Source organism: Amblyraja radiata, chromosome 1, assembly GCF_010909765.2.
Source record: "Amblyraja radiata isolate CabotCenter1 chromosome 1, sAmbRad1.1.pri, whole genome shotgun sequence".
Lineage (NCBI taxonomy): Eukaryota > Metazoa > Chordata > Chondrichthyes > Rajiformes > Rajidae > Amblyraja > Amblyraja radiata.
This window is the reverse complement of record NC_045956.1, coordinates 7,461,869-7,478,127: the sequence shown is the minus strand read 5'-3', so window position 1 is coordinate 7,478,127 and position 16,259 is coordinate 7,461,869. Positions and strand designations below refer to the sequence as shown.

Sequence of the window (16,259 nt, the reverse complement as noted above, 5' to 3'; positions counted from 1 at the left end):
TAGCCCGCGTGCTAGTCAGGTTCCTGTGCTGAACCATTCTGACCCTTTAAGTAATCAATAAAAGGAGACCATGTTCCAACGAATGATTCCTGTTTATCCAACAGGGAAAATCTGATTCTTTCCACGTTTAAGGTCTCCGTCATTTCTATAATCCACATTTTGATTGTGGGGGCCGTAGGGCCTTTCCAAAATTTTAGAATTAATTTTTTTCCTGTTATTAAACTATAATCAATAAAGTTTCTTTGTGTTGTTCTAAGTGTTTGATTTAATTCTAATATTCCGAGTATTATTAATTTTGGATCTGGGTCCAATTGTATGCTGGTTACTTTAGATATTATACTAAAAATATTTACCCAGAATTTTTTTATTTTTATACAGTTTGCAAACATATGAGATAATGTAGCTTCTAAATGTTGACATTTATCACATATAGGTGAGATATGTTGAAAAATTTTATGTAGTTTTGTTTTTGAATAATGTAACCTATGTATTACTTTAAATTGTATTAGAGAATGTCTGGCGTTTAATGAACACTGATGTATGTGTTGCAAACTTTCTTCCCAAGTATCTTTCGTTATTACTTGATTTAATTCTTTTTCCCATGTTTGTCTGTGTAAGTCCGTCGAGGGAATGTCACTGTCTAATAAAATATTGTATATATAAGATATTAATTTTTCTGTATTAGGATGTTTGTTCCAACATTCATCAAGAATTTCTGAATTTCTAATTCGAAAATTTTGGGAGTTCGATTTTACATAATCTCTAAGTTGAAGATATCTGAAATAATCATTTCCTCGAAGTCCATAAGTCTGTTGCAATTCCTGAAATGTCAGAAAAGTACCTTCCTTGTAAAGTTGTCCCATATTTTTAATTCCATAATTCTTCCATTGTGTAAAACCCCCGTCCAACCATGAAGGCTTAAACAAAGGATTATTCACAATTGGAAGAAAAAGTGATAAATTATCTAATTTTAATGTCTTTTTTAATTGTTTCCAGATTCGTATAGCACTAAATATTATAGGGTTTTCCCTATAAATTTTTTTGTTTAATTTAGACGTAGCAAATAATATCGAACCGATATCAAAAGGTAAACAATCTTCCTTTTCCATTTTTAACCAGTCTGGTTGATGATCTATTTCTTCCAACCAGAAATTCATATTTTTAATGTTAACTGCCCAGAAATAAAACAAAAAATTGGGTAAAACCAAGCCTCCATTTATTTTTGATTTACACAAGTGTCTTTTGTTTATCCTATGATTCTTATAATCCCAGATAAAATCATTAACAATAGAGTCCAATTTTTTAAAAAAGTTTTTTGCCAGATATATCGGAATTGTCTGAAAAAGATATAGTATTTGCGGTAAAAAAAATCATTTTTATGGCATTGATTTTGCCTACCATTGAGATAGGAAGTGTTTTCCAGTATTGAATATTCTTATGTAGTTTGTTCAGTAATGGGGGGAAATTTGCTTTAAATAATGATGTATATATCTTAGTTACATAAATACCTAGATATTTAAATTTTTCATTTACTATTTTAAATGGAAATTGTTGTATTGTCTGTTTGTTATGTTCCCTTATTGGCATAATTTCACTTTTATTCCAATTTATTCTGTATCCTGAAAGTGAACCAAATTGGGTTATTAGCTTTAATAAGTTTGGAATACTAATTTCTGGTTTTGTAATGTAAATTAATACATCATCTGCGTATAGAGAAATTTTATTCACTGTGTCCTTTGTGTTATACCCATGTATTTCCGGATGCCCCCTAACTCTTTCTGCCAGTGGCTCAATAGCAAGCGCAAATAATAATGGAGATAATGGGCATCCTTGTCTACAACCTCTAGATAGGCTAAATTTAGGTGACAACCTTTGGTTTGTAAATATTCTAGCCGTGGGATTTGTATATAACAGTTTTATCCATGTACAGAATTTCTCCCCTAGCTGCATATTTTCCATCACCGAAAATAAATAAGGCCATTCGACCTGATCAAATGCTTTTTCAGCGTCAAGTGAAATTATTGCTAGATCTTCATTAATAATTCTCTTAGAATATATAATATTAAATAATCTTCTTAGATTATAATATGAGTATCGTTTCTGAATAAAGCCTGTTTGGTCAGGGTGTATTAATTTATTCATCACTGTACCTAATCTATGCGCTAGTATTTTAGTTAAAATTTTCTGATCTGTATTTAAAAGTGCAATTGCTCTGTATGATCCCGGGTCTTCCAGATCTTTATCAGCTTTAGGAATAAGTGTTATTATTGATTCATTTAACGTGTCTGGAAGTTTCTGTTGAGTATAGATATCCTCATACAGTCTTTGTAAACGTGGGCTAAGCAAATCATAAAATTTTTTATAAAATTCGGAACCTAAACCATCTGGTCCTACTGCTTTACCATTTTTTAAAGAGCCAATAGACTCCTCAATATCCTTTATCGTAATCTCCCTTTCTAATAATTCTCTATCGTTTGAATCTAAACCTTTTAAATTACATTTTATTAAAAAATCTGCTATTCCTTCTGATTGTGCTACGGTTTTAGTTGAATAAAGGTTATGATAGTATTGGAGAAATCTATCATTTATATCCTTGGGCATTTTTAATAATTCTCCTGTCTCTGTTCTAATTTTATGAATTGTTTTTTCCCCTTCCATTTTTCGTAACTGACGTGCTAATAATTTTTGTGGTTTGTCTCCAAATTCAAAATGTAGTTGTTTGGTTTTTTGATAAAGTTTTATTACTTGTTCTGAATACATTTTATTTAATTTATATTTCAATACAGCAATTTTATTATGTTTTAAAGTAGATGGCATTCTCGCATTTTCTATATCTAGTTGCTTGATTTCAATTTCTAATGTTTGTTGCTTAATCCTGTTCTCTTTATTATAAAATGCTTGAGCAGAAATTAATGTACCTCGAACATACGCTTTAAACGTTTCCCACATAAGAGAAGTAGGTGTTTCAGGGTTGTCATTTACCTCAAAAAATATTTGAATCTGTTTAATAATATATTCCTGGCATGATCTTTCGTTCAAAATTTGTGGGTTAAATCTCCAATATGCTTGTTTCTCGGACATTCCATTTAATTTAATCATGAATGTTACAGGTGCGTGATCTGAGATTATAATGTTATGGTATTTTGAATTATAAATAAATGGGATAAACGTAGAGTCAACTAAAAAATAATCTATTCTTGAGTATGTTTTGTGTACTGGTGAGTAAAATGAATATTCCCGTCCCGTTGGGTTTTCTATTCTCCAGATATCCTTAATATTAGTGGTATTAATAAATGAATTTAGAAATACACTTGATTGAGATTTTACTTTTTTTTGCCTTGATGATCTGTCTAAGTATGGATCTAGTGTACAATTGAAGTCTCCTCCAATTATTAATTTATATTGTGTAAATTCAGGAATTTTATTAAATGTTTTATTAAAAAACTTGGGGTTATCAAAATTAGGCCCATAAACATTAAGAAGAATCACTTTTTCTCCATTTAACTCTCCAACTAATATAATATATCTACCATCAATATCCACTATTGTTGAAGAGTTCTTAAAAGGTATTCCTTTACGAATTAGTATTGCAACTCCTCTGGACTTATGGGAAAAGGAGGAATGATATGATTCAGCGATCCACTTAGCTTTAAGTCTATGTTGGGATTCCTTTTTAAGGTGTGTTTCTTGTAGAAATATTATATCTGTTTTGATTAAATTTAGATGTGCCAAAACTTTACCTCTCTTAATTGGTTCATTAATTCCCTTGACATTCCAACTACAAAATGTTATTCCCTGACCCCCTCTTATCATATTAACATCTTGCATATTGTTTCTAAGGTGGTCTATAACCGAGCAGAAGGTACAACACATAGAACCTGACCCTGCTCCCGAACCTCAAATAGATGAATTTGAAATCATATACATCGCTCTTCCGAACACATCTCCTTGTATTAGTCTTATTTTTCCATTCTAACATTAAATTATAAAAATATTTAAAGTGAAAAAAGTGATAGAGTTGGTTAGTATAGGGTGAAAGAGAAAGAACTACATCTACAATTAGTGTAGTTAGTGATAGCCACACTAACGTGGCTAGAATTCTAAAGACTTCCGTAGCCTTTGTAAAAAAAAAAAATTTCCAGCTCCGTGCCCGAAGAAAAAAAAGATTATTTCTAACATTCAAATAACTTCTTTGGGAGTAACAAACTTATTTACATATCCATACGTACACACACACAATATGCACACATATATATATATATATACATATACATATATATACATATATACCCATATGCATACATACACAAACACGTGACCCTGCAGAAAAGTTCAAAAATAGCAAAAATTCCCAACGTTATTATTCTCACATATCATATTAATTTTTTCGCTAAATCTATAATTTTAATTTTAAATCGAAAAATAAAGAGAAAAACCGTTAAACTTTTTTAATGACGTAATCTAATTTACCTCTTGCATATCTTCCTATATAATATAAGTATGTAATTCATTTCTACGTTAATCAAAGACTATTAATTATTAATCATTGTTATCAATCATATACAGTATTAAATTTTTATGAGAAATGTTAATGTTAATAATTTTAGTGGTAATATAGATATTTAATAAGTATTAGTTGTTACATATATAGTTAGGCATGAATATACAGATAATAATATTGATTAATAAACAAAAATACAAAGATCACGGTTTTATCCAATGTCCTCCGTCCATTTCGGTTTCCGAATGTCCTTAAAGCTCTTAAAAGAACTTTAAAGGTCCTTTTAGATCTGGCTTGACTCCTAAGGGGTAATGTAAATTCTTCCGTCTATGGTCGTGTTATTGACTTTTTTGGCATATTCCAGTGCTTTTTCATGGTCTGTAAAAAAGTGCTCCTTGGACTTGTAGAAGACTCTTAGTCTTGCGGGGTAAAACAAACTGTATTTCAGATCAGGTACCTCCTTCAGTATTCTCTTTGTCTCAGTGAACAGCGCTCTTTTCTTGAAGACTTCTGCCGGATAATCTCGATAAATACTGAATCTCGCACCTTCAAAAAGGAGCTGTCCACTTCGAACAATTTTCTTCATTAAATCATCAAATTCATGATCCAATTGTACCTTTACGATAATTTGTCTTGGACGGCCATCATCTTGTATACGACGTCCCTGCGCTCTATGAGCTCGACCGAGTGAAGGTTTGTGATCCAATTTTAAGGCTTTTTGTAGTAGGTCTGCCACAAAATCCCGCGTACCCATTTCCTTCTCACTTCCTTCTTTCACCCCTACAATTCTTAGATTCTTACGTCTTTGACGCCCCTCCAAATCAATACACTTATCATTTAATTTGATCACCATATCGGAGAGGCGTTGATTTTCAATAAGGAGTCGACTTACTGTTTCCACACTTGTCGTCACCGAATTCTCAAGTTCGGTTATCACTGTTCTATGCTGATCAAGTATGTGATAAATGGGGTCCACCTTCGTTTCCACCGAAACAAGCCTGGTTTCCAGCACTTCCATCTGATCCTTGATCTCTTCCTCCCTCGTCTTCTTCCAGATTTCCAGCATTTGTTTAACGGTAAAAAGCATTTCTGCTTTAAAATCTACCTTAAAAGAGTCAAGTTCCTCTTTAAACTTCTCTCCAAACTTCTCTCCAAAGGTTTTCATTTCTGCAGAGAGAAAAATTTTAAGCTCCTCCATTTCAGACTTTTTCGGTTTCGCTTTCTTCGAAGGGTCTTCCTGGGCCGTTGTTGTAACTGAGGTCGAGGCCTCTGTAAGGCCTTCCTCTTCCTTCTGCGGTCTCCCTTTACCGGCTTTTTTTGTCCCACGGGGGGGGGTATGTTGTACCGACGACATATCTTAAAGTCGTGCGCCTGATGACGTCACGCAGGCAGCCGTTCAGATCGCGATCGCTGCAGGTAAGACCCGATTTTCTCCCGTTTTAAATTTCTTCGGCACGGAGCTAGTTGGCGCTGGACTCAAGCCTCCATAGCGCCACCGGAAGTCATTTCACAATTTTAACCCCCACTCTTGCCACTCATGTGGCCCACTGGCGTGGAATCCCTTCCCTTATTTTGAGGGGCATCTCCACCACACCCTGCCCCCCATGTCCAGCAGCGGAAGGACCCTAGACTATGGTCCTCCCCCACCGAGCCTTGGTGTTGGCTGCACCAAACTTCAGTGCGTCCCTCAGCACGTACTCCTGCAGTTTTGCAGCGGGTCAGTCGGCAACATTCCCTGACGGACATCTCGCTCTGCTGGGTGGTGAACAACGCTCGGGCAGACCAAAGAGCATATTTCACCGAGTTGATGACCTTTCAGCAGCACTCAGTGTCAGTCTCGAATGTGTCCCTGTGAACAGTCCGTAAATCACAGAGTCCTCTGTGATGGAGCTGTTCGGAGTAAACTGTGACAGGGACCCTTGCAGACCTCTCCAGACTCTCTTTGCGAATCCACACTCTGCAAAGAGGTGAGCAACCGTCTCCTCTCCATAGCAGCCGTGCCGAGGGCAGCGTGCGCTAGTAGTGAGGTTCCGATGGTGCAGGAAGGATCTGACTGGGAGGGCTCCCCTCACCGCAAGCCGAGCCAGGTCTTGGTGCTTGTTGGTGAGTTCTAGCGATGAGGCATTTTGCCAGACAAGCTAGGCAGTCTGCTCTGGGAACCGAGCCACCGGATCCATCGAGTTCTTTCCCTGCAGTGCCTGCAGGACGTTCCGTGCTGACCACTGCCCAATGGACATGTAGTCAAAGGTGTTGGTCCGGAAGAACATTGCATGGCATCTGCACCAGGCCCATCCTTCGCAACACCGTGGACAGGTAGAACCTCAGCAGGTAGTGACACTTGGTGCCCACGTGCCTTGGCTCTACACTCCGCCTGATGCAGCCACACATGAAGGTGGCCATCAGGGTGAGGGCGACATTGGGCACGCTTTTACCCCCTTTGTCTGCCGACTTGTGCATTGTGGCCCGTCGCACCCGGTCTATCCTCGACCCCCAGATGAACTGGAAGACAGCTTGGGTGTTCCCTGTGGTGTAGTAAGGAGGGGCAGGGCACACTTGCGCCAAGTACAGCAGCCCCTAGAGCACCTCACATCTGATGACCACATTTTTCCCTGTTATGGAGAGCGAGCGTTGCTTCCACAGCTCCAGCTTCTTCCCCACCTTGGCTATCCGCTCCAGCCAATTCTTGTCACATGCCTCAGCCTCCCCAAACCAGATCCCCAGCACCTTCAAGAAGTCAGGCTTGAAGGTGAAGGGGATGGAAGATCGGTCAGGCCTTGCTCTTCCTGCATTTCACCCTGGCTGCCGCGGCGACATCGTCCATGTACAGGGAGGTTTTGACCTGAGTGCCCCCACTGCCTGGCAATGTCACTCTTATGCTCGAGTCCTTCCTGATGGATTCGGCAAAAGGTTCAATACAACAGACGAACAAGACAGGGAGAGAGGGCAACCCTGCCTGACTCCAGGCCTGACGGGGAAGCTGACTGATTCCCACCCATTGATTTGGACTGCACTACAGATATCGGTGTAGAGTAGTTTGATCCAATGTCTGATTACCTCACCAAACCCCATTTTGGAGAGCACGTCCCTCATGTACGTGTGCGATATTCTGTCACAGGCCTTCTCCTGGTCCAAGTTGACTAGGCAGATATCCACCCGTCTGTCCTGGATGTAGGCAATGGTATCTCTCAGCAGTGTCAGGCTGTCTGAGATTTTCCTGCCAGGTACAGCACAGGTTTGGTCCGGGTGGTTCACCAGTCCCAGGGCAGACTTGACGCAGTTGGTGATGGCCTTAGACAGGATCTTGTAATCGACATTCAACAATGGTCAAAGGTCTCCAATTCCTTACATCTTTCATCTCCCCCTTCTGCTTGTAGATTAGGGTGATGTTGCCTTCCTCATGAGTCTGACATGCCGCAAGCTAGAAGCGTGTCGTTGTACACTTCCAGCAGGTCCGGGCCCACCCAGTCGACTTTTCTGCAGGAGTGCAGGCTGCCACACCTCCGCTGCTATCGGAGGTGGTTGCGATGGTGGCCCCATGGACTGTCGGTGTGGTCGGGGGGCAATGACTGTCGTGCTTCCGGTCTGGGGATCTTGCTGCGGGGAGGGAACTTCATCATCACTGAGGTCAGGGAGGTGGTTGGGGGGGGCATCTACTCGTGGTGGATGTTATGTTTCGTGGTTCTCCGCTCCGGCTGATTAATGTGTATGCCTCACCCGTGCAGAGCGAGCGGCTGGCTGTTCTCCAGCAGCTCCCAGTGCTGCTGGCCACGTCCAGGCAGCTCGTTCTGGCCGGTGACTTCAACTGCATCATTGATGCGGCTGGACGATCTGGCAGTGCCGACAACAGACTGGACAGCACCTCCAAGTTCCTGATGGAGACGGTAAAAGACGCAAAGCTGCACGACGCCTTCAGCGACCCTGCAGGTGGATCCCAGCCACTTTTCACCTGGTCGAGATCGGACAGTTCAGTCCGGTCCCGGATAGACTTCCTCTTCACGACGAAGGCCGTCATGGTCAGACACACCGACCTCACGCCGGTGTTCTTCTCTGACCACTGCCACCTTCAGGCTTCCTGTCACCTACAGGAGGACTGGAGGGCAGGCAGAGGGACGTGGAAGCAACCATGGAGAACATTAAGAGGTTCTTCATATTTAAAGGGGTTCAGGGAGCAAGACAGAGTCAGAGGGAATTGTGTCAACTACAGACAGATTTGCAACAACTGCTCCTTCTGAAATCGAGAGGGGTGGATGTGAGGGAGGAACTTAGAGAGTTGAAGGGCCGGTAAGCTCTTTACCGCTGAATCCTCCAAGATCATCTTCCGATCTAAGGTCCGCCATGTGGAGCAGGATAAGACGTGCTCACGCTTCTTCTTCCATAAGGTTTACGGGGAGCTCTGTGATGAACAGCCTTAGGGAGGAGGACGGCTCGGTAACATCCTTGCAGATGGATATGCTGAGCATCTGTAAATCCTTTTATACGGATTTGTATGACAGAAAGGCCACAGACAGCACCGTCTCCCAGAACTTCCTGTCCTCTTTCATGGAGGTCTTGGAGGACAGCAAGCAGGAGAGTCTGGACCAACCACTGACCCTAGAGGAGCAGACTGGCTCCATCCGTTCCTTTGACTCGAGTAAAACTCCCGGCCGAGTTGTATTCGGCTTTATTTGCAAATCAAGGCTGGGACAATCAAAGAGTCAATTGCTTGACTGCCCACTTCACACAAAGAATCGCTGCTTTTTATGGCATGTTTAACTCTGTACGTCCCACCCCTGGTACATTTCCATACTTGCAAACATTCCCTTATCAATAACCAATCATTTGCAGCCATTCCCTTATCATTAACCAATTACAGGTTCACAATCTCTTATCCGAAAACCTTGGGACCAGACACTTTTCGGATTTCGGAATTTTTCGGATTTCGGAATGGAAGATTCTTAGCGTAGATTTTAACGTTTTTTAGATAAAACATTACAGGGGACCGAGTGGCTCAGTGGTAGAGTGCTCGGCTCGTGGCCGGAAGGTCGCGAGTTTGCGCCTCGATCCCGGCAGTTACTCGGTGAGGGAGGTAGCGCTCTTGTCACCCTAGCGGGGCTACATGGCCTTAGGTGGCCTAGCTCGGGGATTCTTGAATCCCCCAAATAAATAATTTTAAAAAAAGATAAAACATTAAGTAAAACTTTAAACATAAACTGGCTCAAACTAAGCTAAACTAAGCTAAACACATGAAAATATACTTACATGCAGTAAAAGGACAAAACAACTAGTTTGAGGATCCTGGAGAAGAGGGTAGATCAATGTCGTCATCGTTGTTATGGTGACCATCGTCTTCGGGCTTCCCATCGTGACCATCGTTCTCGGGCTTAAAGACTTCCTCCAGTGTCATATGTTTCATTAACAGAGGTTTCTGTCTAAGCAGTCTCTCTTTGATTGAATAAACTGCCATAATCTCATGGGCACTGATAAATGTACGTTGTTCCATGCCACCAATTAACTGATCACACAGTTTTACCATATCATCTATGGGCGTTTTTTCACCTGTGTTCACAATGTCATCATCCTCATCACTACCTGTACTATCCTCATGCTTATTGTTATCTAACACCATTTCAGCAATTTCTCCATCACTCAAGGAATGCACAACAAGTGCGTCATTGTCAACATTCAGCACTTCTTCGATATCAGCTGACTCTAACGTATTTACATTTTCTGTTGCAACACTTTTGGCATAAGCAATGAGGTTTGATATCATCTTCATCTCGTCTTCATCTGCAGGCTCATTTTCATCGAACATTGTTGCAGGCCAAAGTTTGTGCCATGCATTTTTTAATGTTGATTTAGTTACATCTTTCCAAGCATTAACAAGTGCATAAATGACATCCTTAAGAGTGAACTCTTTCAGGAAGTCTTTGATATCTACGCCTCTGTTGACTGCAGCAAGCATGCAGTTCAGAAAAAAGTATTTATACTTTGTCTTCATTGAGCGCAAAATTCCTTGGTCACAAGGCTGTATTAAAGATGTCACATTGGGGGGAAGATAAATGCTAAAAACATTATTTTTCACAAGAACTTCAGCAGGGGGATGTGCGGAACAGTTGTCTAGGAGCAATAAAATTTTGCAGTTTTCTACCAGTCCAGCTTTCCTACAATGAGCTCGTGCAGCTGGTACGAAATGGTTATTGAACCAATTGGTAAACATTTCTCTGGTTACCCATGCATTCTTGTTTACATAATAATGCACAGGTAGATTTGTTACACCTTTAAAACATCTTGGACGTTGGCTTTTTCCAAGCACTGCCAACTTTAACATGCGTGTGCTTGCAGCATTTGCACACCCAAGAACAGTCACCCTGTCCTTAGCGTCCTTGAAACCTGATGGTGCTCTTTCATCAACCGTTGTTAATGTTTTTCTAGGGATGTAGCGCCAGTAGAGAGCTGTTTCATCAGCATTGTATATTTGCTCCGGACTAAGCTTATCATCAGATACCATCTTGGCAAATTCATCAATGTAACGTTCAGCTGCATCATAATCAGCAGAAGCTTTTTCACCACAGATTTTCAGATATTTTATACCATGACGCTTCTTAAATTTCTGCAGCCAACCTTCTGAATATTCACACTCGCCTTCAATGTTCAGTTCTTCATGGTATTTTCTAGCTTGTTTCATTACCATCAAACCAGTCAGTGGCATACGTTCACTTCTTCGTTTCAAACCCACTCCATCAGCACACGGTCAAGATCTTCGGTTTTTGCCCTATGCAGCGTTTTCCTATTTTTCATTAGTTTCTGGTCATCACAGTCACTGTAAAACTTCAACAACTTATGTTTCTGTTTCTTTAGGTCATATATGGTGGTAGTTCCCACACCATAATCTTCAGTAAGACGCCGCACAGATACACCACGATCAAGCTTCTGCAATAACTCTATTTTCTGTGCTATCGATAATGCCAGACGCTTCCTTTTCTGCTTCTCACTGTTATCCATAGGGGAATCTGCAGCTCTTTCTGACATTTTCACAGTCTTCAAAGTTAAAAAAATCAGCAAAAAATAAACAAAATATCCGTGAGCAGCAGAGGCAACGTGCATTTGGCGCCAAACGCGAGCTTTGGCGTGTCAAGTTTGGCGCCAAACGCGAGCTTTGGTGTGCAGACGACATCCTGGAAAAAATGTTCGATTTTCAGAATTTCAGATAAAAGGTTGTGAACCTGTACTTGCAACAACATCTCTCCTACCATATTTATTTTCCATCTCTTAATCCGTCCTTGTTTTGAACCACATAACTTCTCCTATCTTCCACCTTTATCTCTTGCTCATCCTGCTAGGGTATTACAGAGTTACAAAGGTCATATAACAGTCATAGTGATTTACGCTAATTACAAAACAAGCTGCGAAAGAACACAAAAGTTTAGACAAGGCTTATACACTTATATATGGATGTTTTCAAGTTAGATTTAGCTCTTAGGGCTAAAGGAATCAAGGGATATGGGGGGAAAAGCAGGAACAGAGTACTGATTTTAGATGATCAACCATGATCATCTTGAATGGCGGTGCTGGCTCGAAGGGCTGAATGGCCTACTCCTTGCACCTATGTTTCTCTGTTAGGCATAGTGAGGTACAGTGAAAAGCTTATTGCGCACTATTACGATTACAATATTGGGCATTTTGAGTGCCTGAGAAAATGGAGAATTTCTGCTTTTGTAAAGCCTGTTTGACATCTTTTGCAAAAGTTGCAAAGACCATTTGGACCATGGCTCCAGAGTGTGTGGCCTGGGACGAGGTTGAATAAAGGTTGATGACCAGATGGCTTTTAATTGTTAATATTTATGAGGTACTGCAGGGGGAGCTCGGTCCTGCTGCAAATGCATGCTCAGGATTGGTTGGGAAATGATGAGTTATAATAATGTTGCTAACTATGTTACATGGTCTTTGCGCCGTTACTCGAGATTGGTCAAGGAGAGGTGCCTTGCCCAAATTGTTTACCTGGTAGAATGTTTCTTTGCTTAATGGAACTGTTTCCCACGAAGGGCTTTCTATCAAAACTATGTTATGTGATGTTTTGTGATTGGGTTAGGGAACTGTCAATTAATGTATTTTGTAACCCTTATTGTACCCCCCCCCCCCCCCCCCCCCCATGTATTTCGCGCCAAGGGTCCGTAAAGGTATAAAAGAGGGGAGAACACATTGGAGGTACACAAAAATGCTGGAGAAACTCAGCGGGTGCAGCAGCATCTATCGAGCGAAGGAAATAGGTGACGTTTCGGGCCGAAACCCTTCTTCGGAGAACACATTGGGTTGTGCCGATCTTCTGAGATAGCGCATGGGAGTGTGCTGATCTTCTGTAGTTCTATTCGCACAAGGCTGAAAGGCTTGAACTAGTAGAGACAAGGATCGGAACCGCTGTATTGGACTAGGTATTGAATGCATGAAAGGTCTGAATGACAACAAAGGAATCAAATCAAATCAAAATTGGTGTTGGATAATAAAGACAGTTCATTACCAGTGCTTCATATTCGGTGTTTGACTGAACCAGACTAGGGGGGTAAGATTAGAACCGGAATTACAACTGTACATAATTGCAATTGAGCTGCCACAGTGCACATATACAGTGAACTTGATTTATTGCTTTATTGCAAATCATTCTTTCGTAATCAGATAAATCCTATTTCCTGTCTCTTTATAATTTGCATTTTCCCTTTTTGATTGATACTTAAATGTAAATGGATATGTAATTTGTGATCAGATTATTTCTGTTCAGAATAGACCTGTTTACTTTGTACATCATGGGGTTTGGGGGAAGAAATGTCAATGAATATACAATCTGCGTTCATTAATATCTGGTAAGAATACCACCTTATTTGTTTTAATGTTCAAATAGCTTGGAAAATGAGTTGATGGAAATCGTGTAGAAATTTGCATTTGTTCCATGTTTGAAAATATGTGTATAACGAGTGCGAAAGGAAGCTGTTAAAACAAAAAACTAAAGGCTTGTGTATAGGAGAATGTCCTTCAATTATTCAACATAGTAAAAGGTAGTTTTCATTAGTCAATTTGATTTTTTTCCAATGAAGGTTACATTCACAGTGAATGTATTGAAAAGGGAAATTATGTTAAATTATATTGAAGAGGGAAATTATGATTAACAATAATCTGAGCTATTTTAAATCCCCTTAAATGAAACTGGTTTGTTTCATTGTGCAACTGATTTTTGAAAGTGAAACGTTGATTGTGGTGGGGAAAAATGGAACATAGGTTTTTTTTACATTATTAATATTAAGATACAAGTAATATCTTATTGCTTTGTCATTAAGAATAGATTGAAAGCTTCCTAGATTGCAATCTAGTCTTGGTAACTTAGCAACAACATATTTATGTTTAAGAAGGAACTGCAGATGCTGGAAAATCAGAGGTAGACAAAAATACTGGAGAAACTCAACGGGTCAGGCAGCATCTATGGAGCAAAGGAAATGGGTGACGTTTCAGGTCAAGACCCTTCAGACTGATGTGGGGGTAGGGGGGTGGGTGGGGGCGGGAAGAAGAAAGGAAGAGGGAGGAGACAGTGGGAAGGGGAGCGTAAAGAAGGAGAAACAGGGACTACCTGAAATTGGAGGTCAATGTTCATACCGCTGGGGTGTAAACTATAAAATCGATATATGAGATGCTGCTCCTCCAATTCGCGCTGGGCCTCACTCTGGCCATGCTCTGTTTTGACTAGTCGTTTGGGTCTGCCTTAATGATTGCTCCTTTTCATTATTATTCCTATACCTCTTGTACTTGCTGATATCTCAGTGTAATTCATAGCTCCCTCCTCTTCCTTAACTAGTGCCAAATTTGATTCCCATCGAGTTCTTGTTATATTAACACCAGCTACTTTGTCCCCCTTCTTAATTTCTTTATTACTTTTTAGTTCTGTCCATATTTGCTCTGTTCTGTCTGTTGTTGGGCTTTTCTTGCTTTGGTGATCTTAATCTGCGACAATTGAAGCAGATACCTGGGGCTGCTACCTTCCCTTTAGATTTTCCCTCCAGGTACGTGTGGGGCTTTCTGCAACTTTTTGGTCCTGAGTATTCTTTCCTAGTATTCTCTCTGTACCATTTCAGTGCTACGAGGAGGGTATGCTCCACACCCTCAGATTATTTTAATGGGTTCTGAGGTAGGGGTTAGGTTATTTTGTCCGTATGATCTGGACTGGCTGGCGGATCAGGACTACGAGAATGGGTTGGCTTGCGAGAAAGATGTCTGTTTTCTTACTTCCCTGATCCTCTGGCCAGCTTACTCTCGGTTCCTTCTGATCTTTAGGAACCCAATAACCCCTAGGGTTCCAAAGGCTCCTGAGACCTCGTGACCCTCTCCTTCGACCCCCTTCCTCCTGTTCGTTCTTTCATGGGGCAAGTTCTGCTCCAATACCCTGTTTCACCACAAACATAGCACTGATCTGATCTTACTGCCTTAATCCTCCTCCAATGTAGCTCGGGAGAAATGGGCTCCAGGGCAGGTACAGTGGCTTGCAAAAGTATTCATACCCCTTGAACTTTTCCACATTTTGTCACGTTACAACCACAAACGTAAATGTATTTTATTGGGATTTTATGTGATAGACCAACACAAAGTGGCGCATAATTGTGAAGTGGAAGGAAAATGATACATGGTTTTCAAATTTTTTTACAAACTGAAAAGTGTGGCGTGCAAAAGTATTCAGCCCCCTTTACTCTGATACCCCTAAATAAAATCCAGTGCAACCAATTGCCTTCAGAAGTCACCTAATTAGTAAATCGAGTCCACTTGTGTGTAATCTAATCTCAGTATAAATACAGCTGTTCTGTGAAGCCCTCAGAGGTTTGTTAGAGAACATAGTGAACAAACAGCATCATGAAGCCCAAGGAACACACCAGACAGGTCTGGGATAAAGTTGTGGAGAAGTTTAAAGCAAGGTTAGGTTATAAAGAAATATCCCAAGCTTTGAACATCTCACGGAGCACTGTTCAATCCATCATCCGAAAATGGAAAGAGTATTGCACAACTGCAAACCTACCAAGACATGGCCGTCCACCTAAACTGACAGGCCGGGCAAGGAGAGCATTGATCAGAGAAGCAGCCAAGAGGCCCATGGTAACCCTGGAGGAGCTGCAGAGATCCACAGCTCAGGTGGGAGAATCTGTCCACAGGACAACTATTAGTCGTGCACTCCACAAATCGGGCCTTTATGGAAGAGTGGCAAGAAGAAAGCCATTGTTGAAAAAAAGCCATAAGAAGTCCCGTTTGCAGTTTGCCACAAGCTATGTGGGGGACACAACAAACATGTGGAGGAAGGTGCTCTGGTCAGATGAGACCAAAATTGAAGTTTTTGGCCTAAATGCAAAACGCTATGTGTGGCGGAAAACTAACACTGCACATCACCCTGAACACACCATCCCCACTGTGAAACATGGTGGTGGCAGCATCATGCTGTGGGGATACTTTTCTTCAGCAGGGACAGGGAAGCTAGTCAGAGTTGATGGGAAGATGGATGGAGCCAAATACAGGGCAATCTTCTAAGAAAACCTGTTAAGAGTCTGCAAAAGACTTGAGACTGGGGCGGAGGTTCACATTCCAGCAAGACAATGACCCTAAACATACAGCCAGAGCTACAATGGAATGGTTTAGATCAAAGCATATTCATGTGTTAGAATGGCCCAGTCAAAGTCCAGACCTAATCCAATTGAGAATCTGTGGCAAGACTTGAAAATTGCTGTTCACAGACGCTCTCCATCCAATCTGACTGAGC

General features: G+C 40.9%; 2 protein-coding genes across 2 annotated transcripts in view; one reads left to right on the top strand and one right to left on the bottom strand.

The window, feature by feature from the left end:
• Nucleotides 1-16,259, top strand: part of adad1 (adenosine deaminase domain containing 1) — a 63,694-nt gene that overhangs the window by 2,773 nt on the left and 44,662 nt on the right. The window lies entirely within an intron of this gene.
• On the bottom strand, nucleotides 9,762-11,189 carry LOC116971598 (jerky protein homolog). Its single transcript, XM_033019115.1, has one exon. It carries the CDS (start codon nucleotides 11,187-11,189, stop codon nucleotides 9,762-9,764), a length of 1,428 nt encoding a protein of 475 aa, XP_032875006.1.

Bases quoted from the DNA above. Each gene is read 5' to 3' on its own strand.
- LOC116971598 (XM_033019115.1), bottom strand. From the start codon at position 11,189: ATGCCACTGACTGGTTTGATGGTAATGAAACAAGCTAGAAAATACCAT.